Raw genomic sequence first — 26887 nt, 5'->3', positions numbered from 1 at the left:
ATGTAATCTGAAGTAGGGATCACACTGTTTGTTTAGATATATCTGTTTTTAACACAAAGGATAAAAAGAAGATGGGATTTTCAGATACGAATGCTTGCTGGAGAGGCAGTGGTGATGAGAAATAGATCTGTCTCGCCCTAAGATATGAAAAATACCTTGGCCTCTGCTGCTCCTGGGTTCCTGCCAGTTTGCCAACTGTAGCTTTGAAGGATTTGGACCTGGCGGTCTTCACAAGACTATTTTTAGTGGCAGAGGAGAGGCTGTATCTCAAAATAGCTGGGCCTTTTACTTGCCAGTCAGCGGTTTTTGGCATTGTGTAGGAAGCTTTCTTCCTTCCACTGGCTATGCTCTATGTAAAAACAAGCCCATTCTGCTATGCTTTTTGTTGTCACAGCCAAATGAGAGTGGCTGAGCTTCAGCAAATCAGTTTGGGGGGGGGCATAACATAGCTAGCATATAGCTGAAATCTTATGACCCGTGAATGCAGAATAAAAATGTATGGGCTTTCTCCCACACATTTGCATAGCTTGGGGGCGCTGTGCTTGCCCACCCTTTTCTTGTCTGTGCGGCATCAGCTGATGTGACTGTGTATGTCTCCCCTTTGCCCCCGTTTCTTCATGGCTTCCCCACCCTCCTTCAAAATATTTCCATGCCTAGTTAGCTATAGGCCCTGTTCCTCCTTTCTTCTCTTTTCATTTCCTTGCTACTGTGTTTTACCTGCCCTCAGTCATACCATCTTGACTCTATCTTGGCTATTCTTTGCGAAGCTCAACCAACTTTCTCATAGCCTAGCTGCCAAGTCTTGATAGCCTGCAACATCGCCTTTCCCTATGGCATCCATTTCGTAAAGGAATTTCTGAAGCAGTCAAGCTCTGTCTGTTGTCACTATTGTTTGTCGGTTTCTATTTGGACTTTATAGAGAAGGAATTCAAACTTTTAATTAACCTTCTTAGGCTCAAAAACCTGTTTTTGCTATTTTACAGGTTTTTGGGGGTCAGGGGGAGTAATTTTCAAAAAAAATAGTTTACAAGAGATTCTGCAAAATACAGTGTTATCAAGCGGGTTGTGGTGACAAACACACACAGTTCATTTACAGTTATAGACCACAGTTGAATAAATAAAGACATAAAATAAAACCAAAATAAATAAACCACAGGTATGTGAATGCATGGAAGGTAGCGACCAGAACTATTTATAACATAGACATAATGGTTAAACATGACAAGATTACAAAACATGAACCCTATTATGCCAAGGAAAAGTAATTAAAATATTTAAATGCCCGGGTCACTATTTCAGCCATATTTGTTCATAGTTTTTATTATAAAGTTGAGAAATTGTGTCACCTTTCAGGGTCCTTCTGCTCCTACTTCCTCTCTCATACCCACCTCCAAGTGTTAAGAGTAACATTGTCTATAGACTTAAGGGTGATGGAGGAGTGGACTCAGAGATCCGCCTTCCCACTCAGTAAACTGAGTGGGAGTTCCTCATCTTGGCCTCTCTGCCTTTCCCCCCAGTTCTCCCATACCTCATAATATGTCTACCCAGTCTTCTCACCTGGTTCTAGTTCAGTTCTCTGTGTTTCTGGCAGTGTTCTAGTTGTACATTTTGAGATTCATTGTGACAGGCCCCATGGCCACACCCTGAGGAGAGTCCAAAAATGCAGGCAGCTGTGCTGATCCATTATGTTATTTATTTACTTACACATGCATGAACTTCACCAAAGGGCATCAGTGCATAGCATAATACCCAATTCATCAAGATAAGTATGAATGCAATCCTGTATATCATTTCCTGGAAGTATGTTCCATTTAACTAAGCGGTGCTCACTTTTGATTGCTTGGGTTTAACTTGTAAAATACATTGAGCTTTAAGGAAATATCTTTAACCAATTGAAGTTTGACCTTTAACTTTTTAATTAGAAATACAATCTGACGACAAAAAACTTTCACTATCAAAACTGCCGGTAGGAAGTAGGAACCCATCAAAGGGGAGAAGTATCCAAACTCTGCTTCATTTATCTGACTTCCCGTATGCTAATCTGTCATGAGCAATGTAAAAATGTGAAACCTCATTATCAGCTCAGGGCTCATCCATACTGTCATTTAATGTGGACAGTAAGCTTCCTGTACCGCCTTTAATTCTCAGTTGTCCACATGACATTCACTGCCTTCCCACACTTTCAATCTGGATTCTCATTTTCGGATTATCCCTGGTATGAACAGATCTGGACTGAGGGAGAGGAAAGTGTGGGAAGGCATTGATTTGGAGGAGAATGTCCTATGGACAACGGCGAATTAATGGAGCTACAGGAAGCTTATTATCCACATTAAATGACAGTATGGATGAGCCCTCAGTCACTTGTCGGAGCAAAGAGGCTCCATCAGTTACCCTGGTCCTCCAGCAAATGCCATCATCACTCTGGAAAAGCCCCTTGAGTTGCCCCCCAGTACACCACTGGTTGCAGATAAGAATCCAACCCATGTCTGCTGGTTGTTAACTCACCACTTCATCACCCTGTTTCTTCCTCCCTCAAGTAGTGCTTTCTCTACCTTTGGATTCTCACATCCCAATTTGTCTTTACTTTTGTGTCAGTATCTTGAGGGAGGTGCAAAATTTGTATGCCGTTAAAAGCAAAAGGTCAGAAGAGCCCTGCTGGATCAGGCCAGGGGCCCATCTTAACCCAGCACCCTATTTTCACAGCAGCCAAGCAGATTCCTATGGGAATGTCCCCCCATTTCGTATAGCAATTCTGTGCTTAGGTTTTTTGTGTGCATTGGAATCTTTCTTCCTGCCCTACCATGGTCAGTGGAAGCAATCTTACTTTAATCAGGATGTGATGATTGCAGTTTTCATTGCAAGGTTTGCAGAAAACCCATGAGAATTTACAAGAACATTTTCATATCGATTTGTGAGCCTTTCCCCCATTTAGGGAAAGTAGCTTCTCCTTGCACCTATCAGTTTCTCCATTGTGTCTAATGGAGCTTTAAATTAACATAGTTGCATAGTTGTTGGAGGCAGCCATCATAAAAAGGAGTTAGCACAGCTTTGGGAACAGAGTCTTCTAGAGGATATGGCAAAGGAAGTATCTAAGTTGCAAAGGAATCTCTTAAGTGCAGTACTACCATGTGTGTAATCCTAAACCATCTCGAGAGCCAGTGTGGTGTAGTGGTTAAGAGCGATAGACCCGTAATCGGGGGAACCAGGTTCGCGTCTCTGCTCCTCCGCATGGAGCTGCTGGGTGACCTTGGGCTAGTCACACTTCTCTGGTCTCTCAGCCCCACTCACCTCACAGAGTGTTTGTTGTGGGGGAGGAAGGGAAAGGAGAATGTTAGCCGCTTTGAGACTCCTTCGGGTAGTGATAAAGCGGGATACCAAATCCAAACTCTTCTTCTTCTTCTTCCAGTAACCTGATTGATGGTATGTCATAAATAAGAGAGTTTAGCAGATGCTGTGAAATTGTTCAGAGCCTGCCATAGTCTTCATAGTGTAGGTTAGTCCTGTACAAGTTGCGACCCAGCTAGTTGGAGAAAACCTGTATGGTGTTCACTTGTATTTTGGGTAGCCATAACAAGCCTTGGGAATGGTGCTGTGTGACAGTGGATGCTGCAATGTGTAAAATACATAGGCTCTTTTCTCCTTTTGAATAGCACTCCTGTTAAGCTGCTCTATAAATATTGTGGCCTACAATGCAATAAAATTTGATTATTTTTTGATTATTTTTTTTGTGTGTAGAGGTTGGAGACCTTAGGGAGCTGCAGACACTGGACATCTCAACCAATCATTTGATAACTTTGCCTGAAAAGCTGCACATGTGCCTCTCTCTTCAGTATCTAACTGCTGACCGGAACCATCTGTGGTATGTCCCTCGCCATCTCTGCCAACTTCCTAATCTTAATGAATTGTCAATGGCTGGAAACCGCCTTGCGTTCTTACCACTTGGTGAGTGATTCTCTCTTTCTCTCCCGCCCACCTCATTAAGCTGTGGAATTTGCTTCCACAAGATCTAGTGATGCCCACCAACCTAGATGGCTTTCACAAGGGGTTAAACAAATTCACGAACGATAAGGCTGTCAATGGCTATTAGCCATAATTGCTATGTTCTTCCACCACTGTCGGGGGGACGCGTGTGGCGCTGTGGTCTAAACCACTGAGCCTAAGGCTTGCCGATTGGAAGGTCAGCGGTTCAAATCCCTGCGACGGGGTGAGCTCCCATTGCTCGGTCCCAGCTCCTGCCAAACTAGCAGTTCGAAAGCACTTCAAAGTGCAAGTAGATAAATAGGTACCGCTCCAGTGGGAAGGTAAACGGCGTTTCCATGTGCTGCGCTAGTTTCACCAGAAGTGGCTTAGTCATGCTGGCCACACGACCCGGAAAAACTGTCTGCGGGCAAACGCCAGCTCCCTCGGCCAGTAAAGCGAGATGAGCGCTGCAACCCGAGAGTCATCTGTGACTGGACTTAACTGTCAGGGGTCCTTTACCTTTACCTTTTTACTACCACTGTCTGAAGCAGTGTGCTTCTGAATTCCAGTTGCTGGAAACCTGCTGTACTCGGGTTCTGTTTTCGGGCTTCCCATAGGCATCTGGTGGGCCACTGTGAGAACTGGATGCTGTGCTAAATGGGCCGCTGATCTGTTCTAGCAGGCTCCTGTTATGGTATCTTTTTGTCTTAAAACTAAATTATGTAAATAACATTGCATAACAGTACATACAGTAATAGATTAATATTGTGATAAAGGAAAATCAGAAAAAACAGGGAAAGATAAATACATCCCCTAAGTTGTACACTAATTATTTATCATACCAGGTTAAAATTCCCATTCTTTTGTATTCAAAACTCCAAGGGTATCTGATGCATAATTGACCATAGGCCTTCAAGCTGAGCTTTGATGAACTGTTGGCTTAGCCAAAGTTAATAGTTCCCATCCAGTCTTCACTGGGTTATTTTACTTTCTTAGGGGTGATTTGTGAAGTGAGGTTAAGAAATACAACTATTTTTGTTGTTGTTACTATTAAATATACAAAATGAGGAGATATACCTTATTATTTAATCAACTGGCCAGGAATGCCACTTTTTCACTCTAGGATAACATCATTGTTCCAATATTTACTTCTAAATCCCTGTTTGCAACAACATTAATCTATAGTGTTCCAACTCAAGTCCTCTTGCGTAGTTGAGGTGACTGAAACTTAATTGTTGTTGTGATTGAAATTGTTTTCTTTCCATGGAAAACAGGAGTATGATTTTGTACCTGTTAAAAAACCACACAAGTATTGCAGTGACAGAGGCATCATTAAGATGTCCTTTAAAAATCCTGTCCTGGAAAGCCCCATTTTTGAATTTTTGAATGACTACTGAAGCCTTGAGCTTTCTCTGAAGAGACTACTTATGTCAGAAAATAATTACAGACTGTGGCCTTAGGTTTAAGGGATATGCATATGTAAAATGCTGTCTAGTCTGGTGAATGAAGTTTATGAAAGCCTTCCTTTTTTGCTGCTTTGTAGGAGAGATTTCTTTACAGAGGGCTTTAGCCATAGTTTGGTTTAAATGGTCACAGATACACACACAAGTTGTCTTAGTGCATGTTTGCCGTCCTAGATTTCATGTTCCACAGGCTGGTTGCAATTATGTCTACTGAATACATTAGAAAAACAAACCCACATACTAACAAGGAAAAAAAATGCTATAAAATTAGGTTTAGTGGTTTCTGGATTTGTAATAATGTTCTGATTGAGTTGAATAAATGAATTCATCTATTTAGACTGGCAAAATTATACGTTACAACCACTCCATTTATTAGTTTAACTGTTGATAGCATCTCTTGATATATAGAAATGTCTTTAGAAATAGCTATATAATGAGTCTGTATTTGACAAGCCTGTTTTAATTCTGAATAGACCTTTGCATGTTAATGTACCCATGTTGAAAATACATCAGCTGGTAATAAACTGGAGGCAGGTGGTAAATGAAGGCAGTTTGAGAATAAGATATATGCCCACGGTATGTGTAGTTGTCATACTTTCTTCATCTGGTAAACAACTTCTCTTTGTTTGAACAGAGATGGCAGTGGGACGAGAGAGACAGAATGTGGGTCTATGCATATACACTGTGGGATGTGAAGCCACTTTCAACACCTTTAAAAACAGTTTTTGGTCTTCAGCCATAGTTGGTGCCCGACAGTATTTGGCAGATACCAGAAACTGTAATTTAACGTAACATGCAAACTGGATCAAACTATACATGCTACTCAATAGACCCACTTGCTCTCCCCCAATCCTTTCTTCAGCCCACTGGGGAGGAAACAAAGCAGAGGCTGCCTTCCCGTTTTCCTCCAATAAACTCTGATTGTAAGCCAAGGGGGTGGGGGGAATGGCTTACCATTATTGTTTGTTAGGGAACAAACCGTAAGTGCCAGTTCACATGTACAGTGGTACCTTGGGTTACATACACTTCAGGTTACAGACTCCGCTAACCCAGAAATAGTACCTCGGGTTAAGAACTTTGCTTCAGGATGAAAACAGAAATCGTGCTCCGGCGGCGCAGCAGCAGCAGGAGGCCCCACTAGCTAAAGTGGTGCTTCAGGTTAAGAACAGTTTCAGTTTAAGAATGGACCTGCGGAACGAATTAAGTACTTAACCCGAGGTACCACTGTAATGGTCAGCCAGCTCTGGTTTCTTTCCTTCCCAACCTACAGAAGAAAGAAGTGGGGAGGAGTACTTCAGGGACTTATCATGCACTAACGCATTGCTCATTTGTTTTAAACCATAGTTTAGCTTAAACCGTGGTTCAAAACGTCGTGTGGACAAGGCCATTGTCTGAGAAAACATTAATCACAACCATTTTAGATCCCATCCATGGGAGGTGGGCTGGAAAGGAGGCGAGCTGGCAAATATGATTTTGGGCTTTAGTCAGCAAGGCCTTCCAGAAGCTGTAGACTCCTGTGTAATGTGTTAGCTCTGCTGTTTTATTATTTGGTTATATTTGCTCGATATTTTCTTTTTATTGTACTTTAGTATTTTATATTGCAAGCCAATGTATAAGTACAGTAGTAGTACCTATTGGGGTACGCGGGTGGCGCTGTGGTCTAAACCACTGAGCCTTTTGGGCTTGCTGATCAGAAGGTTGGTGGTTCAAATCCCCACGACGGGGTGAGCTCCCGTTGCTCGGTCCCAGTTCCTGCCAACCTAGCAATTCGAAAGCACACCCAAAAGTGCAAGTAGTTAAATAGGTACCGCACCGGTGGGAAGGTAAACGGCGTTTCCGTGCGCTGCTCTGGTTTCGCCAGAAGCAGCTTAGTCCTGCTGGCCACATGACCCAGAAAAACTGTCTGTGGACAAACGTCAGCTCCCTTGGCCTGTAAAGCGAGAAGAGCGCCACAACCCCAGAGTCGTCTGCGACTAAACTTGACTGTCAGGGGTCCTTTACCTTTTTAGTTACCTATTATAACTGAAACCTTACATATATGTGTGCGCACAGACATTTATTGAGGATTTGCGTGCCCATAGTGTTAAACAACTGGGTCTCGTTCTTCTAAATGTGGTAGACAGAGGGGTTTATTGTCCCCTCTTTTCCCTGCTTCCTTTCACTGTAGGGTTAATGAACATCAGTGCAGGCACATAAGACCTTTTGTTCCATCTTCAGCCATGTGGAATGCATATGCCAGTGCCTTGAGGTTAAAAGGGGGGAGGTGATTTCTTGAATTGGGGTTTGTTCAGGACTCTTACCATTTGGTCAGTTCTAATAGAAAGGCTTTGATCTTGTACTCTGGTAGGAAGAAAGTGGAAATGTTTTAGACAAGCTACAGTGCTTAAAGCCACATGAAAACTTTCTTTGTAGCTTCAGACGGGCAGCTTCCTTAATCTGTGAAGCTCAGAAGGAATGTGTTTTTGGCAAAGAACATTTTGCAATATTTATTATGTTATCTGATGCTTAAAACTTAATGGCAACAGAGGGTGGGCAGACCCACTTACAGGAGCAACTACTAAGCATTTAGAAAATCTTTTGTGGTTTGGCCTGATACTGCTTTTAGTCTTTTTGAGAAGTTCAGGATGAAAAGTAGCAAGTACTAATGCAACAAGTGCATTGATTTTTGTGTGTATGTTACGCAAGCTTCTAAGCTGCATGAGGACTGGTTCCTGAAAAGTCTTCAGCATTGCAAGGGGTTAGACTAGATGACCCTTGGGGTCCCTTCCAACTCTAGGATTCTCTGATTCTCAGTGGAAAAGAAATTAGGGTTATTCTACAGGTCTCAGAAATGACTCTTGTTCTCATCAATTCATTTGAAAGATTTCTAGTCCGCCTTTCAGCCAAAGTTTCCAAGGCAGCATCCGAAACAAAACAAAACAATTTAAAATGCAATGATTAATACCAAAATTAAAATCGCGGCACGATTGAAAACAGCAGCTGAAACCAGACATACAAGCAACAAGAAACCAAAACCAAAAATGAAAAAAAAACCATGTACTTGAAACCACAGAATAAAAAGTTTTTACCATGTGTCACAAAGACAAACTTAGGGAGAGCTCTTCAAAACTACCAGTCAAAGGACCCTGTCTCTGGTTATCACCCACTGCAGTCAGGATGCAATAACCTGGAGCAGGGCATCTGAAGTACAGTATAGCTTAATAAATAGGCAGGTACTTTGGGAGCAGGTAGGATTAAGCCAGGCTTCCTCAACCTCGGTCCTCCAGATGTTTTTGGCCTACAACTCCCATGATCCCTAGCTAGCAGGACTAGTGGTCAGGGATGATGGGAATTGTAGTCTCAAAACATCTGGAGGGCCGAGGTTGAGGGCTTTGTGGATGTGGATCAGCACCAGCACCTGTTTTTTTAAAATAACAATGAGAATGCTCTAAGCAGACGGTGACATTCAGTAATCTCACCACCATATTTTGAACGAACAACTTTAAATTTCTGGGTAGTTTAAGTGCAACCTTACACACAACAATAAATGCATGGATAATCCTATTTCTGGTCTATTCTCTCTCATTTCTGCATTGATCTGAGATTTCAAAAGGCGTATGAATCATTTGTATTTCTAAATAGAGATTGAAATGCAAACTTAAAGTACATATTTTATCCCAAAAAAGTATTTAAATACTACTTTTGTTTAGCATTTTGGTAAACAATAAATTACCAAATTTGTATCACAGAATTTAGAGAAGTATGAAATCCAAAGAATAATCATGCTCCATTCAGTGTATTAGCAGAATAGGTGCAAATTTCATCAGTTTGTTATAAAATGGGGAGACCCAGGTTTGTTGGGAGGATAAAGTGGGAAGGGAACAGAATGCTGCCAGACCTCCTTGGTGGAAAGCCAAAATAAAAATGGTGTAAAAATGCAATAAATGGTTAAAATAAGCCTAGTTTGTCCTGAAAAAAAGAACGATGATGTGAACAGACCCAACATAATACACTTTTCAAAGCCAGCTTTTGGAGGGGGAAGACGTAACATAAAACTCTTTCCTTGCATAATTTGGCACAAGAGTCTTGCCCTAGGTATACATCTCCTGGCACTGTCCAAGCTTGACTACTGCAATGTGCTGCGGGGCTGGAGGAGGATTTTGTGGTCCACAACTCTCTAAATGGTACACCTCACCTAACTCGTAATGAACATCCATAGTTCCTTATTCCCCAGTGGATTATGGGCCAGGTCAGAATAGGTGAAAGGAAGTTGGTGGGCTGAAGAGGAATGGTTCCTTAAAGATTTGGTTTTTACATCAAAACTATGCACCCTAGAAAAGACGTGTGTGTGTGTGTGTGTGTGTGTGTGTGTGTGTGTCCATTACCGGGGGGGGGGGAGCGGGGGATCTTGTATTTCCTTGTAAAGAATGTAGCAGCTCAGATTGCAAAAGGATACTGTGTGTGCGTGTGTGTGCATGTGTAGTATATATCTGCACACTTGCCCAGAGTACTTTTTTTCTTTACTAGTAACATCATTGTTTGTCTTGGAGTCAAGTATAATCTTTGAGAGAGAGACTTGGCAACCCCTTTAAAAGGATCACTTAAGAAAATTGGAGCTCCTTTGCATCCCTTTACCTCCACCGATTCATAAGACTCCTATACTATAATGTATTGAGAGTGAGTCTATGCTTCATTTGCTTGCCAGACAAGAAATAGGAACAGGGGATTGACTTGAGGGTGAATTTACACTGGAGAATTCTCTCCTTGCTTTGCAGCAAATTTCATCTATTTTCCTAATAAGAGATTTTTTTAGTCAACCGCCATGGATATGAGTGTTCATTGACGCAGAACCCAATAATGTGTCTAACTATTTTGGATATCTCTGCCAGGGTTGTGATTCCTTCATTTTCTTTTCCTTTTAAATCCAGATTTGGGTCGTTCTCGAGAACTTCAGTATGTTTATGTGGATAACAATGTTCACCTGAAGGGACTTCCCTCGTACCTCTATAATAAAGTCATTGGCTGCAGTGGGTAAGTATATGAATTAAGTTGCTGTGTAGCCTCTTATCTTCTGAAGCTTCCCATAACAAGTACAGGCTGTCTCTTTCAAGTTAAACTTTACTCTGGGTGATTTTTATTCATCACATCACGTTACTTTGAAGAGATTACTTTGACTGCCAGTACCCTCCAATTGTGCTAAATCTCCTACATTAATTTGCTGAATATCCAATACTTACAGTGCTAAGCCCCTGACTGGTTGTCTGTCGTGTTTCTTGATGTTTTAGGACATTTGGGGTGATAGCGTTCAACATGAAGCATGGTGCCAACAGAATAAAAGTATTGACTCAAAAATTTTCTAAATATTTCTATGACTCTGCTCTGTCAGTGTATTTTGATGCATAGTGTTCTGTGGGTTTTACAGTACCAAATACCTCAAAAGTATAATGTGGACCAGACTTTCTTTCTACCTGTATTTTGCTTTTTAGAAAAACCACAACCCTATTCATGTACTGTGGGGCAGTGTGTTGAATCTTTTTATACTTGTTTTTCATATTAAGGCGGTAATTTTGTGGCAAAACGTATTCCCTTAGCAAACAGGATAGCATGCCTCTGTTTAATTTGGATTCATTTGTGCTTTAAAAAGCATCTCTCTGTGTGCTTTAGGCTCCCTTGGCAAAACTTGAAAAGATGTACATTAAAGAAAATGGTAGTTGCAGGTATAACCCGCTGTAGGTCTCAGTTGCCTTCTGTCAGGTGGTTATGTAAATTGATCTATATGGATACTGTACACTTTTCTTATGCTGGATAAAAAAAGCATATATCGGGCAAAAGAGGTAGATGCTGAGAAGTAGCAGCCACAGAGGTGAACACGTAGCCTTCTTGGAACAATGTTGTAGTGATACATGAAAGGGTGAGCTGCACGTTTCTTCATTAATGACTGCCAAATATATTTACCGTCTATGTAGTAGAGATAGCAAAATTTGAAACAAGGCATTGCTTCTTTCACTTTTTGTCTCTGAATCGTGAAGATAAATGCATACCGTTCCTTGCTAATGCCAAGCAGCACCTTTGAAGACAGAATTAACTATGTTGTATTAAGTAATATCGTTGGCATGTAAATCTTGCAGCCAACTTGCTGGAAATTGCTAATGTGCAGCTGGTGTCAACCTAGAGGGTTCATATTTCTTTCATGTTCCATCCTGAGGCCACATTATAATATATCCTTATGATTTATCCTTGGCTGATACAGGGAATGGCTTACAGAAGGTTCCTAGTGAGCTTCATGGCTAAGCAGGGATCTTAACAGTCTAACTTAAAAGCCTTCCTTTCAAGAACATGGAACCAGTGATTGACTTATCCACTCCTCATATTCTCCGATTCATTCTTTTTGAGTCACTTGGCAGAATGCACCAAACTCCAGAAAATCCACATTTGGGCATGTTGTTCTCTCTTTCCTGTTCACATACTGACCTTCGCTCTTCACTATGATCTCTTTGAACTAATTTCCTTGAGTACATTGCCACTTTTGCTTTAAATCATTTGTGACCCTAGAGTTGCATAGTGTTCATCATAGCCTTCTGGGTAAGCCATCACACTAGTACAGTTTGAAGAAAGCTTTGTGTGCAACTGTGTTGGCATCTGTTGAGGCTAATGAAATATGATGAACTCAAGTTGGGACTGTCACACTGGAAAGTCTTAGCATGCTTTATTGTAAACACAGAAACATGTCTTGTCTGTGGAGACGCTGTAGTCCCATTCTTGAAGCATGATGCTTTATAGTCTTCATGCATGTGAGAAACCTGTAAGCTGGGTGTCCTTCTCTATAATACAGTAAGTTCTCCTCCTTTCCTGAGATGTAGGTGCAGACATTTCTTGTCTCATGCTCTCATTTTTTGTGGAGCCCAGGAAACGTTTTCTTAAGGAAAGCTCTGTAGGAAGACGAAAATCCTGCACAACTATGTGGCATTGCAGTAATGCTTTAATAGCTCTAAGGTAGTTAGTTTTATTCAGCCTGACAGGTGGGAAATCAACGATCACTCTAAAGTGATTGATTCTAAACACAGAGACCTCTGATGGTCAGGTAAAACAAACACATGTTTATCTTTGGAATTGTATTGTACTAGGAAAGCTTGAGTTACACTGGTATTCAGAATTTGGCAAGGAAAGGCCACTTTGCACATTTATGTCCTTAAGATGTACACAGGCGCTAGCTAAGAATGCCAATGGTAACTACGAAAGCACAGCTTTGAAAACAGTGTATTAATGAGATAAGTTCTTGGGGTGTCGGAAGTACCTGGTTTCTTGTACGAAGGTACACACAATAAATTTGTGAAATATCCCTTCAACAAGATCATCATGACAGATGTGCATTGTTTGTGTTCTTGGGATTCGGTTTTTGCTTATACCAACATGAAGCAATGTTCTCCTACCTCACTTCAAGAACTTAATGTGGGATCTTGTTCAGTTATTGATACAGAGGATATGCATCCCATTGGGATCATAGCTTGTTTAAAAACTAATTAAAACAATTCATTTCTGTGCAATTATTATTAAAATAATAATAATGTATGAATAGTACTAATAGTAATTAAAAACACCATCACTTCACATTACAGATACAGTAGCTATCAGTGCATGGATCTTAAGTTAAACATATTCATTAATACATACCTTCCAGATGTCCTAATAGATGTATGAACAGGAACTAGACATCTATATGTAATATGTTCATACATAACCATGGCAGTGAGGTCCTCAAACTATTTCATAATAGATAGTGGATATTTATCCTTCCAGGCTTGAAGTATAAGTCTCTTAGCAACCATAAGGGCTCAGAAAGTCCATTTTTGTCCTTCCACTAATCCCTGTGCTACAGAACATCTGCAAATATCAGGGATTTCACCAGTACAAAATTGATGTGTATAACAACTTCAGACCAAAAAAGAATATTATCACTGAAGAAACTCACACCACGCGCTTCAATAAGGCATTCACAGCAATACACTTGCCAAAATCTATCTCTATTGAACAATTACTTCCTATACATACGTGGAATCCAATATACTCATTTATTTTTGTTGGATCATTCTCCTCTGACTTAATGCACAGACAGGCTGAAACGGGGTGGCGCACTTTCAAGTATCAAGTATCTTTAGAAGGCTTGGGTAGGATTTTTCATGATATTTTACTCCTTTTAAACAGCTTTCCCCTTTCCTCAAATATTTTTCCAGCTGTGGTTCTCCTGTTCAGAAGTCAGAGGTGAAGCTTCTTACCTTTTCATCAGGACAGTTGACAGTTTTTCTCCCAGCAGAGGTGAAGTCTATTGGGTCAGAGTTGGACCGCGTTCTGCCCTTGCAAGAGATGGCCATGCGGATGCTGTATAACACATACTGCAGGTTTTTAAAAGGTAGCTGAACAGTGATTGCATTCTTGCAACATTAATGTTTATCAAGCACCTAAATATCTAGACTGTGTAGTGAAACAACTATAAACTGACATCATATTTCTTTGTACCCTCACTGTCTAAGCAGTTGGGGTGCATAAAAAAGTAAGGACAGAAGGGAAGGAAAAATTAAAACCAAGAAATGAGATGTCAGCTCCATAAAGATGAGTAGTTAAATGTATGTAGATGGAACAGGTGTGAAATGAATTGGGAAAAGCATAAGAGAGTAGTTGTGTTTTGATAACTTTTTTGAAAGCTTGTAGATGGGAGAGGTGTGAATATTAAGGGAGAAAATTCATTTCCAAGGAACAGAGACGGGAAAAAGACTAAAAGATGGTGTTTCATGAGCATATTGAAACTGCTGGAAGCAAAAGAAGGAGTATAAAGAGTTGGGTAGCTATGAAGTGTCTAGGACACTTGTAAATTAAACAGAGAAGCTTACAGTGAGAAGGAGAAGCTTATGGTAAGCGCAGTACTTGAAGCATGTAGACTTTCAGTGTGCTGTGAAATTTGACTCAGGTTCTCAAAACTCCAAATCAAATGGCTTTCCGGGCTACATTTGCAATAAGAACGAGAGGCCCCAAAAGACAGCCAAGTGTTAGGTAAAAGGCATTTAGGAGTCTTTTCTTGCACAGAGCGTAGAAAAGGCCAGAGTCTTTTCGCAGTCCGCAGCAGAGAAGCAACTGTCTTTTAATGGGAGAGTAGAGAAGCAGAAATAATAATATTCCTGCGGCAAGAGGCAATGCATCATCCAACAATGCAGCTCCTTCTCAGGCAGCCAGCTCCAGAGCTGGCAGGCTCGTTAAGCATGAGGCAGAAAGAAGCGCTTGCAGCCCGTTGGCCATTGCAGTGCAACGTGACAGCTGAGCTGCTTTAGTTCTGCCCCAGTTCAGGCTCTTTGTTGAAAACTGGCCCATGGCTTGTCTGCATTTTGCATCATGCCGCCACATGGGGCTTCAGCTCCTAACAGGAACTTGAATGTCAAGCTATATCTCAAAAGTCCTTGGGAGCTAATGATCTCTTACTTTGGGAAGTAGGGAGGCTGGAAAAACATAATTAGGATGAATGTGAATGAGCAGATGAGCCCAATTGCCAAGAAAGCGGTGCAAAGTTAAAAGCCAGCATTTTGCTACTCCAACCATACCTCTTTGACGCAGTTATTTTTATTTAGGCCAGCAATGGAATGTTGGCCCAGAACTATGCACCATATTGCAGGGAATTTGGCGCTAATCAATGGGAGGAGGTATGGTAGCTAGCAATAATGCACTTGAGATCTTTCCCTTTATATAGCTAAAATCACTGTTACTGCTTGATAATAGGTTTTATCACTACATTTCGGTAGCATTTCAAGCTTTTGAGTTGCAAGTCTAGAAGTCTAGTGTTGAAGGGGCAGATTACTAGGCCCTGTAAACCTATTTAGATTAATCATAGAATTGTTGAGTTGGACGGGACTCAGGGGTCATCTAGTCCAACACCCTACAAATGCAGAAATCTCAACGACAGCGTCCATGGCAGATGGCCGTTCAACACCCTCAGGGATGATCTTGCTGCATAATATAACAACCATTCCAATTCTCATTCCAAACATAAGCAAGATAGAAAGCAGGAGACATTTCATGATACTGCATCTGAAAACTAGAAAGGATTTCAGTGAAGAGGAAAACAATCTTTTGTTGTTGTTGTTGTTGTTGTTGTTGAGCAGAGCTATTCCCTGTTATTGTGCTCCCGCCCCCAGGTTACCATCAGAGCTGTTGTTTTCCATTTCTTTGTTCAAGTGTGTCCAGCTTGTTTGTAATGTTAAAATAGCTATGAATTTGTTTTGTTGAAGTCACCGTCTCTGTGTTTCCTCCCCACCTCTAGATTTGAAGTTCCTGAATCCAATCTCATTACCCAGGAGTCTCTTGGAATTGCTGTACTGCCCTCTGGGACACTGCCACCGTTGCAGCCAGCCCATGTTTACTATTGTCTACCCAAAGCTCTTTCCCCTGAGAGAGACGCCAATGGCTGGATTGCATCAGGGGTAATTACAGGGGAAATTACATTGGGGGTTTAGACCTTATGCAAGGGCTTCAGTTACAGGGAAAGGCATCTACACAGGGCCATGGTTGTGCTACTCTTATGCGTTTTCAGTCTGTTGACTTCATATACCATATTCACTTTATTCTTAAGGCTCCAGTGCCTACCTTGATAGCAAGCAGCAACTGTACAACTGTAGTACCCTATCAGTCTCCTTTATTGGCATAAAAAGTGTGTTGTATACATGGATCAGAACACAACACAGTCAATGGAACATAGTAGGATAAAACTGTCCAGACATCATGAGGTGTGAAGATAGCTCTTAGAACCTATGGTGACGTACTTTCATAGCGTCACTCAGAAATCTTGCCATATAACTGTACAACTGATTATATAATATTTCCTCAAAATGATAAGTTTTCACAGTGGTGAATTACTTAATTGGCAAGTTTCTTGGAAGGTTCATTTCCCCCCAGTGTTGTGAGCTTGCTTGGTCATTGACTAGGAAGCAGAGTAATTTGGAATTAATTAATGTCCCTTTGAGAGCAATAGGGAGTGTAGGATATTGATATTTAAAGGGGAGGGAGAGAAAGTTTGAAAATATTCTTGGCACCCAAGTAGCCCACACCTTTAACACACTGCCAGTCTACCTTCATTTTCCACCTTTGAATCCGGGAGAGCTAGAAGCTTGTCTGTCTTTTTCAGAAAATGCTGGTATTTTCAGAACTCAGAAAAGAAGCCATCCATGTCTAAAAAGTTCTGTTATGCAGCTTTCCCCCATGATAATCATACTTTGATTCCCCATGACTAAAGAAGTAGCCTGTATATATTGGTGACATTCGACTAACAGGTAAATCAACTATATGTTTCTTTCATCACTTCAAATCAGAACTGAATGATGAAGGGCCAATTCACCCAATTTGTAACTCGTGACATTGTGATGCTCAGCAGAGCTCGATGGTAATTAGTAAAAGCATTGCAGCCGTTGGTGGCTGCCTTTTTGGCAGGAAATAGGATGAACCAGTTGCCCTTTCTGCAAGAGACTTTTCATCCATGCATGAAAAGAAAGCATGTCCACTTATAGTATTCATGAGCCTCTTTGTGTAAAACTCAAAAAGAGAAGAAAATCAAGAAGCCGGGCCTTCTACAACTTGCCTTGTAATCTTGTGGAATCTAGTTTGGCTAAGAGAAAAGGGAAAACCTCTTCTTCCTTTTGGTGTCCTGCTCAACTTATGATGAAGGACTAGCAATGGAAGATCTGGCCATTGCTATGTGGATGTGCACAGTGAAGCCAGGAGGCTTTCCTCTCAATAAACTTCATTTAATTTAATGAGAGCAATGTGAGAGCAAAGAATGGCTCTTGCAGAACTCCCTTTCCCTCCAGTTGGACTTGTGGCAGGAAAACTGCTTTGCTAGCTTGGGCCCTTAATATTCTGCTAGAAGTCTCCTTGCTGAGTAGCCATTACTTGACATTAGTTGTGGCAACTTCAAGGTGGTGCCTCTTCCTGGGCAACTGCCAAGGTCCAAATCTTTACGGTCCTCTCCAGGAAGAAGATGCATCCTGGTTCCTAAACTGCCTCTGCCTAGAGCGCTTTGGACCAGTTGGTGCCCCTAAAACCTAAAACATCTAGGTTTTGGGATTTCTTTTTCTTTTTCCTTGTCTTTTCCCCCTTCCTTGCAATCTGCCACCTTGAATTAGAGGTGACGGGGGGAAACCAGCAACCACAGGGCTGTCTAGCCCCAGTCATCCCTCTCCCTTCTGCCCCCAGCCTTCTCCATAGTGGCTGGGAACAAGGTGGATGCCAGTTGGCTGTTTCCTGGCACCGTTGGCAACGAAGGAGCACAATGATGTCTAGCCTCGGGCGTGGATAGGAGGCTTGAGACACAGTGGCAGGAGCAAGAGCACAGAGGAGGCAAGCAAAAACCCACAGGCTGTGCACCTAAATGTCACAAATTGTCCCAACTCTCTCACTTATTCAGGCAGAGTAGGAGGAAGATAGGGTTTTTCATCCATGACCCATAGCATGGAACAGGTTACATCCAATAACATGGAGGAGGAAGGCCAGCCAGCGTCTTCCATGCCAGGCCTGAGATTAGTGCCAAACTCCTAAGAGATGCCCAGAGATGAGTAAATTAAATCCTCTCTACTCCCGATTCCCACTTTCTCCCTCCATAACAGTGGATCGGGTGCAGGAGCAGATTGCCCAGGGAGCAGAAGAAGCCCAGGTAGGGGGAAAGAGACAGCACTCCCTACAACAGAAGGTGGGCTTTCCCCAAAGAAACAGAAGAGGAAGAGAAGCAAACACAGCTGCAAGGAAGGCCCAAAACAAGCAGGGAAAGATGACAGATCCTGCTGCAGGGACTCTTCCTCTGCCTCCCAGGCTTCTCTGCCATCGTCCTCCCTCTTCTTCCTCCCGGTACCAAGACACCCGAATCAAAAGCTACGTCAACAGGTCCATAAAGACACGGGGGACAAAAGGCAATGAAAAGAAGTACAACTGGGAAAAAGTTCCAACAGAAGGGCCAACGAGTCTTCTCTCTGTCTGATTCAGAGACAGGGAAGCCTCCCCAGGAACTTTTAGTCCTCCAGACGTTGGAGAACTACAACTTCCATCAGCCTCAGCAAGACTGGCCAAAGGCCAGAGATTGTTAGAGTTGAAGTTCAACAACATCAGGACAGCCAAAGGTTCCCCATTCTTGCTCTAGTTGAAGTTCTCATGGAAACCAAAGACAGAAAAGGGCCCTACCTCTGGCAGAGAAAAGGATTCCAGTACTATCCACCACTCAAAAGATCAGCTCTGACAGATGATTTTGATCCAGATGGAGCTGGTCCTTCAAAGTGACAGTAAAGTACTGTTAGATTTACTTATTTTGTTCCACTTTTCAGGACTAAGATCCTTTCAGGTCGGCTCAAAAGCAAAATCAGTCATATCAAAATATAACAAAACAGTAGATACATTAAAACCACATTTTAAAAAGAGCAAAAGGCATAATTTTATGCTGTAGGCCTGATCAAAAGGGTTAATCTTCACACCCCACCTAAAGTTCAAAGAGGGAGCCAAATTTGCCACAGACAGGGTGCCACAGCAGCAAAGGACTTCCATGTGCCACCCCTGGAAGCACCACACTCTGTGGGATTGCAAGGAGGGTTTACCTTGCAGGTCTTACTGAACATTATTATATTGACTAGTTCCTGATTTGAATTGGGCCCTCCAGGAGACTGAAAACAGCAATCCGCTGTAAGGAAATATCAATTCCATACCCGCCCAACCATAGCTGCCTAAAGCCTTCCTAGAAGAAAAGTCTGCTGATACCAAGTAGATGGTGTAGTTTTCTTCTTTTCTTGTTTACAGCTACTGCGTCTGTAGCCATAATGGGTTTTTCCTCCCCCTTCAGTAAGTAACAGAGCTTTATGAAGTGAGAACAAAATGAGCCTCTTAAATTTGGACAGCAGCCAGATGGCTTTGAACACACTGCTTTGGAAGAGCTCCCCCTCCCCTTCTCAGAAAGTTTCTCTGATTGCAACAACCAACTTTCCACCTTGCTCATGTATATTTAAGGTCTCCTTCATAAAGGGTGTGGCTTCCCCCACACCACATCTGGCAGCTTATCCAACTTCTGGTCAGGTGGCTAAGGTAGATTATGTGCTTTGTATACAGCGCTGGCATATGCCCTATGGCAACGCTCCCTTCCCCTCTGCCACCACAGCCAAAGGGTACTAAATTCCCATTAATCAGATCAATGTGTGTCTGAAATACTTGGCAACGACTTCAGCACTGAAATGAAGGAATGCCAAACATATATTAAACACCAACAAACACTGTATTTGCACCCAGGTACCTGCCATTTTCCTTACTTGGCTGCATGCTAGAGAACCCATCCATGCAAATACAGTGGTACCTCGGGTTACATACACTTCAGGTTACAGACTCCGCTAACCCAGAAATATTACCTTGGGTTAAGAACTTTGCTTCAGGATGAGAACAGAAATCCTGCAGCGGCAGCGGGAGGCCCCATTAGCTAAAGTGGTACCTCAGGTTAAGAACAGACCTCCAGAACGAATTAAGTTCTTAACCCGAGGTACCACTGTACAGCAAAGTTCTTGTTGATCCCTGTGGACTTGGTACCTCTGCCGTTCAGCTTTGGGTTGAAGAAATCAACCTGGAGCAGGTGGCCACAGTTGGAGGGTGGGTTTGTTTTAAATGTGTAAAAATTAAACGAGTTGTCGCTGGCTAGAAAAAGAGTGGGTTAGTGCATTGAGAAAGGATTGTCAAATGTAGAGTTGCCATATTTCAAATACAGGGTTGCCATATTCCCTGCCCCCAGATGTCATTTCTGCTTTTGAAATCCTGGTAATGTCTGGGAAATCTCGGACGTGTGGCAGCCCTGGGTTTTAGGGCAATGAAATGCCCATCCTTGCTTCTGCTTTAAAAGAGCTTAGGATAAAGAATTACAAAGGTGTCTTAGTACAAGAGTGTGCAGGCACACAGTGGTGCACTTGCTGATGCCTATTCATCATTCAGAAGAAGGGGGAAGTTGTCTGATACTAAAGGAGGCGTAGGTGGCACCACAGCTGGGAAGAGCAACTGTTCACACCAGTTGTGCAAAGATCTGCGCCTATGTCTAAAGGGTGGCAAGTGTTGCCTTCTTCAGGAGTCCTAGGACCGCATATTATAACCACAGGGCACAGGGTCATGAAGCACGCTAGCTGCACCCCTTTGCTTTTGTTACCAGAATCAGAATAATCAGAATTGTAGAGTTTGAAGGGACCCCAAGGGGTATCTGGTCCAACGCCCTGTAATGCAGGGAACTCTGCTAAAGCGTCCCATGACAAATGGTCATCCAAACTCTGGGTTTTAGGGGGGAGTTGGGGGACATATTTTTTTTAAGCAATGTGATGTTTTAAAGGGGGAGCATGAGTTTAAAAGAGGGGGCATGAATAAAAAAAAATACTTTGTCCCACCCTTTTAAGAAATCAAGGCATTCTCCATGTCCCCCATGCCTTTCAGAGCTACAAAACCTGCAAAAGTTTTTAGCTGAATTTCTTTGTATGTTGACAGAGGAAAAACCTCTTGCTATTTTTACAAACTCAAATATTTTGTGTACTTAGTTTACCACGGCTTAATCCTCCCTCCTGGTTTGTTTGTTTTTTTTAACTATCCAGAAAAGTTGTGTGTTGTGGACAAGGGCCAATGTTTTAATCTTGAGCTGACAACTGCTCTCTCTCTCTCTCTCCCTCCCTCCCTCGCTCCCTCTCTCTCCCTCCCTCTCTCTTTTTTTCCATTTTTCTATTCCAGGAGGACAACTGTTAGTTTTGTGGCATACTGCTGCTCCACCCAGTGTCTGCAGACTTTTGACCTATTGAGTTGATAAATACTTAAAGCTGTTCAGGAGCCGCGCCAGTTTAAAGCTGCATTAGGCTGTCTCCTGACGGTGCTGGGATACAGCGTGTGTGTGTGTGTGTGTCTGTTTGCACGCGTCTGCGTGCGTGTGTGCCAAAGCAGCCGGAGGAGTGCCCGGCAGGGAACACGAAGAGCCACTTCAATCCTGTACCCCTATCAAATTTGGATGAAAGGCAGAACTCTCTTGGAAGCCCTTTGATGCTCTAGCTTCCATAAAGGTTAACACCTTCCTGTTCCTCCCCAGGCAGAACGTAAAACGCAACAAACATCAAGCAGGCCAACGACCTCCAAGACACACTCGTGTTTTTGCACGTATGATTCTAGTTGCATTCAAAGCAGCTTTCAGCCACTCGGATGATATAAACTCTTTTTTTAACCAACCATTTGCAATACTTTTAAACTTTTCTTTAACTTCCTCCTTACTTGGCTGTGTGCTACTGCCCTCTTAAGAGTAGCCATTTAAGGTAGCAGTTTATTTGTTCTGGCCATGTTGTTTCTCTCCACCACCACCACCCCTCTCTATTTTTCCATTCAGGATCAAATGTGTTCTCCTTTTCTCTTAACTGCCTATTTGACAATAAATGGGAATTACAAATCTGTTCATGGAAAATAACTCTTGTCTGCATACCAGTTGCTGGAGTCTGCTTGCAAGTGGGTAAGGAGAATTTGGAACTGACACTTGCATGTGAGATTGGAAGCCTTCAAGGGACCACCACTGGAAGCCATGAGAAATCAAATATCGGACTTGTCAACTTGTAATCCTGAGTTGTTGCAGAGCCAATAAGGGTTAAAGGCAGCAGTAGGTTTGGATGAGTCAAGGGGTTGTATACTTAACCCTACTTACTGTGCACTTCAGGGGAAAAAACTTCAAAAGTAATGTGAATGGTGCTTGTTTTAAGGTGTAAAATGGTGTGGTCTTCATAACTGTAGTTTCAATACCCTGGTTGATTTTTCCAGAGTAGCTTCAGTCAAACATTCTGACATCTGGGGAGGCCACAGCAGGGAAAGTGAAACAAACTCACTTTTTCCTAACATAACTTTTAAAGGGCTATGATAGCATTTTAACTTGCTTGTGCTCAAGAAGTGCCTCACAAATAGCATTACTGCTCTGAGGATTGTTTCTTGGAACCTTTGATTGCTCTTACCAGCACAAGCCAGCAGGAAGCCCAGCATGTGGGTGTAACGTACTTATTCTTCTTTTTTTAACAAACAAAAAAGAAGCATCAGCAAAACACAGTCCTGGGTCAGTGGTTTACAAATATTTATTTTCATTAACACATTGGTATTGGTATTCTTTTCCAGACACAAATCGGCTACAGGCATTGACCCAATGAGACTGTTTTGCTTTGTTTGTTTCAAAGTACCTAACTTTCTGAAATACCAAAGCAATCTTTAAAGCAGCATAAGAAAGGAGGTGGCAAACTATTTCACGTGCATTTGGGTGGCAAATGCAATATTGGTCAGAGCTGGAGCAGGTACCTTTGTGTTGTCTGGGAAGCAGAGGGTGTTTTGCAATGGACTGCAGGTGCAAAAAGAGAGAGCATCTTTTCCCTCTTGCTGGCTCTTCATGGGTGCTTTCCTTAAACAGAGCAACCCCCAGGAAGTTCAACCAAGAGAAGTTCTCTGCAGTTGACAAGTTAGCACATCAGAGAAGGACTTGGATCTTTCCCCCACCCGATGCACACGTGAGAGTTTCTTTTACTGGGGAGTGTTCGAAAATGCTAAGTTTCAAACTGCAGTCTGAAGTGACCACCATCCAGAATACTTTTGCCTCGTTCACTTTCCTTGGGAAGCTGTCCACCAAGAATTCTGAAGCGTCCATAAGTATCCCAATAGGCAGTGGATGCTATAGTGGCATGAATCCCTAACTCTCCCTGACCTCCCAGGTTGAGGGGAGGGCTCTGCTCAAATCAAAGGCCCTGGGCAAAGTGCCCTCCAGTGGGACCCAGGCTTTCCCTGGTCAACCTCCACAGGTGTGAGCAGAAGGAACAGGTTAGGATGCTGAAAGCAACAAAGTTCTAGCCACCCAATACTTCAGCCGAGGACTGGACAAGGCAACTACAGCCTTTGTCACTACTTCTATCAAATGCCTCTGGGCTCCAACACTCACTCATAGGGGTTGGGCTACAGAGGCGTTGGGGATGTGGAAAATGATGGAAGTCTGCTGCAGCTGCCTCAGTACTGGGCCATTGTTTTTTTATGAGTTAAAAATAAGAGATGATGGTGCTGGCTATGGTGGGAGCTGTCATTTGCCCATTGATGCCAGGTCTGGGCAGATAAAAGGAGTAATGAATCACTCCTTGTACAAGGGAAGGAGTTCCCCTCATTGCTGCTTTTTAAAAAAAAAAAATCCAACATTTGGAAGTCTTTGAAAGAAAGTCACCAATCTGGTAGAGCTCATTTCAGTCTCCCCCAACCTGGCATCCTCCAGATGTTTGGGTGGGAGCTGTATCCAAAACATCTGGAGGGCATCAGGTTGGGAAAAGCTGGTTTAATGGGAGGAGAACAACAGTTAATTCTCAAATTGCAAGCCTCCCCCAAAACCCAAAGCTACTCCTTGCTCCTTGGGCTTTGCCCAGGGCTTGCTTTCCTTGGGTAGGCAGGTTCAAAGGCAGGACTTCAGGCATCCCTGCCTGTTGGGATATGTAATGGGACGAAGGTCCTCTCATTTCTAAATGCACAGCTGTAACTTGTAGCCTGTCTCTGATTACATGGGCAGAAATCTGACTGCTTTGCTGGTTTTAAAGATGAAGCAACCCTCAAATGTGAAGCTTGCCTTTAACTGCAATTATTTCTGTACGCATCCACCCCAAAATAAAACTGAGGCATCTTGTCTGTTTTTCTCTGTGCTTTTTAAACTGTTTGGTAGGTGTGTGTGTGTGTGTGTGTGTTCAAAGAAGCCAAATGGTGGATAACAAAGCTAATAATGAGCCAGTCTTCCGGCAGCACTGAAAGCAATTCAACTCATTTGTATTGGTCAGATTCCAATTCAGCATAAAGCAGGGATGGGGAGCTTGTGGCCTGGCAACCTCCCCACCTGGCCCATTTGGCTCAAGCCGCACCCACCTGTTAGTCACCTGATGTATGGGTAGGTGTGGGGACAGGTAAATCCTTGTCTTCAAACAGTGCCAAACTCAAGCTGCAGCTGCAAAGGAACGTTAGATTTGCAGATGTGGTTTCAATTCAGCAGTGTTGGTATTTTGCACTATATGACATCAGGATATTTGATGGGGATGGCCCCAGCCACTGTCAAAAGTGGCCTGTGGAGGGTTGGCTGGATCTGCCCCCTTCCCACATCCAGTTTTCACCCCTGACCTAAAGAAAGTGAGGAAACTACCACACCTCTTCATCAAGAGATGTACAAGCAAATCCCACTATGTGAACACTTGGCACACAGCTCTTCGGTTATCCTCACGTGAAAGATTTCTACCCTAATGTCACTACACAGACCTCCAATTCAGATATCCAAACAATATACAAATCAGTGAGCAGTTATTCAGCTCCTGGAAAGATTCTCCAATCAAACACAACTACTGAAAGTCAGGGACAGGAACGCATTGGGATTTTCTCCATAGACAATCATGGAAACCGTCAGCTCGCAACATGAGTGCTTGCCTTACAGACCATTTCTCAGGAACCAATTATGTTCATACGGTGGAACCTATGGGTATTGAGCGCAAGTAACATGCTGTTCTATTAGACTGTTCCATTAGAAACGCATTCCATGCTGGTTGGAGCTCATGGGAGTTGTACTCTGTAGGGGCACAAAGTTGCAGGAAGGTTGTCTTCCCACACACCACTTGTAATACCCTTCTAGCCGCTTGTGGCCCTGTTCCAGGTAAGTGTATGGTCTCTTGCTTTAGCCTCAGTTCTCACATGTACGGTACTGGATTCTTCATTGCTCACAGCTGTGGCCTAATCAAGTGTGAGGCTTTGGATGCTGCTGCCATCAGCGATGATACTGTTTCCCATTGATAATAATCATGTATTCTATAGGGTGGAACAAGTTGCACAGTTAAGGCCCTTTGGGGAGTGAATCTCAAGAATGCGGCAAATGGTAAATGAATGCAAAAGGAAATGGCCATTTTGCTAAGCTCCAGCCCATGTAAAGATCTTTCTATTAGGTTCCAATAAACTAGAAATCTTGAATTTATCCTCTGGATCAACGCAGATCAAAATCCCAGACCTAAAAATGCAATAGATTAGTGCAGGGGTTTTTATCAGTCCCTGAGCAAAGACACTGATGTTTTATAAGAGGATGGAAAAGAAGCTCAGCAGGTATAATACTTCTAGCAGGCAAAAAAAAGCCTCCTGTCGGGCTTCTCCCTGTTTCATGGCTCTTAAAGGCATAGCAACCCCCCTTTGAACCTAGGTAATGACAACTAGTTAAGCCTGTGGCCCTCCAGTTGTTGGGACTCTCGGCTCCCATCATCCCTGGCCACTGACTCTCTTGGCTGAGGCTGATTGAATCTGGAAGTCTTAACAGCATCTGGGAAGACCACAAATGCCCATCCATGCCTTAAATCTTGGTGGTGAAGGGGTGGACAGGGGTAAGGGTCTGCAGTCAGGGCTGCTCAGATGTTTAATTAAACATAGGTTAATATCTTCCTGGAAATTTGAATCTGTTAAAAGAAGATGTAAGCAGCTTATGGAAGGTAGAAATGTGCAGAGCTGGATTTGTCCTTTGGCAGGCTAAACCTGTAGGACATTTGGAATACAGCTCTTCGGTTAACTATCTGACCTTTGGGTATGTGGGGGGTGTTCCAAACTAATATTTTCACCTCTGGTCAAATGAAACAAATAGCACCAAAATAATCTTCCAAAGCTTAAAAAATACAAGGGGAGGGGGGGATTGCAACTATGTCTGTTGCTTGGTGGTAATAACATACCCCCTACCTTTTTTCAGAAATTGCATGATCCTCCAATATATCCCTACATCTTACATAAATGTTTCTGCTGTTACTTCGCTTGACCTCTCTACAGTGAAGACATGGCACAAGAACCTGCTTACTTGCTGCCCAGAAAGCTCTGCAGCTTATATTGGAGAAAACAAGGAAGGGGAGGTAGGCTAGGAATGTTGCCATGAATAAGAAGCTGGTGACAGGTGAAGTTAAAATGGTTCAAGGCTGGCCAACAAACACCCTTGGCCTGGTTCACACTCTGCAACACTGGATAGCTCAACTCTTCAGGAGCTGCACTGTATTTGATAGGATATCATATATTGAGAGATCCATGTGGTGTTCATGATCAGGGTGTGAATCCACCTTTCCTTTGGTCTGAAAGGGCAAGGCAATGACCTGCAACATAGGAACTTCTGGGCTTGCCTACTAAGGCAAGAGTTGCCCATTTGGGGGTCGGGTGGATACACAGGATTTTTGTGTGACCCCCTCTACTCACTTCTCTCCCCTTGATCATCCCCCCCTGCAAAAAGAGAGATGGAAAGCATGCATTCATACTTCCCTTTTCCAAGGGATCTGGCTAAAAGTTCCAGCAGAATTAATCTCAGCTCTGAAAAATATAGAGAGCAGAAAGAAGAAGTAGGTCATGCAAACTTTTTTTCAGACCTAGGACCCACACTTAATCCCAACATGCATTTGGGGACCCATTTCTTAATCTTCTATTTT

General features: G+C 42.7%; 1 protein-coding gene across 6 annotated transcripts in view; it reads left to right on the top strand.

Moving 5' to 3' along the window:
* LRRC28 (leucine rich repeat containing 28) overlaps positions 1-24096 on the top strand; it is a 52249-nt gene extending 28153 nt beyond the window's left edge. For 5 of the 6 annotated variants that reach the window (XM_081171256.1, XM_081171254.1, XM_081171255.1 and 2 more), the window contains 5 exons: positions 3736-3942; positions 10331-10433; positions 13634-13809; positions 15706-15865; positions 21159-24096. In XM_081171256.1, the coding sequence (XP_081027382.1) occupies positions 3736-3942; positions 10331-10433; positions 13634-13809; positions 15706-15865; positions 21159-21231 (719 nt within the window). In that variant the 3' untranslated portion in view covers positions 21232-24096. The remainder of the gene's footprint in view (positions 1-3735; positions 3943-10330; positions 10434-13633; positions 13810-15705; positions 15866-21158) is intronic. The other variant, XM_081171257.1, reaches the window with a different exon arrangement.
* The last annotated feature ends 2791 nt before the right edge of the window (positions 24097-26887 follow it).

The sequence above is a fragment of the Podarcis bocagei genome (genome assembly GCF_964188305.1).
Source record: "Podarcis bocagei genome assembly, chromosome: 14".
NCBI lineage: Eukaryota > Metazoa > Chordata > Lepidosauria > Squamata > Lacertidae > Podarcis > Podarcis bocagei.
This window is presented reverse-complemented; position numbering and strand designations above follow the sequence as displayed.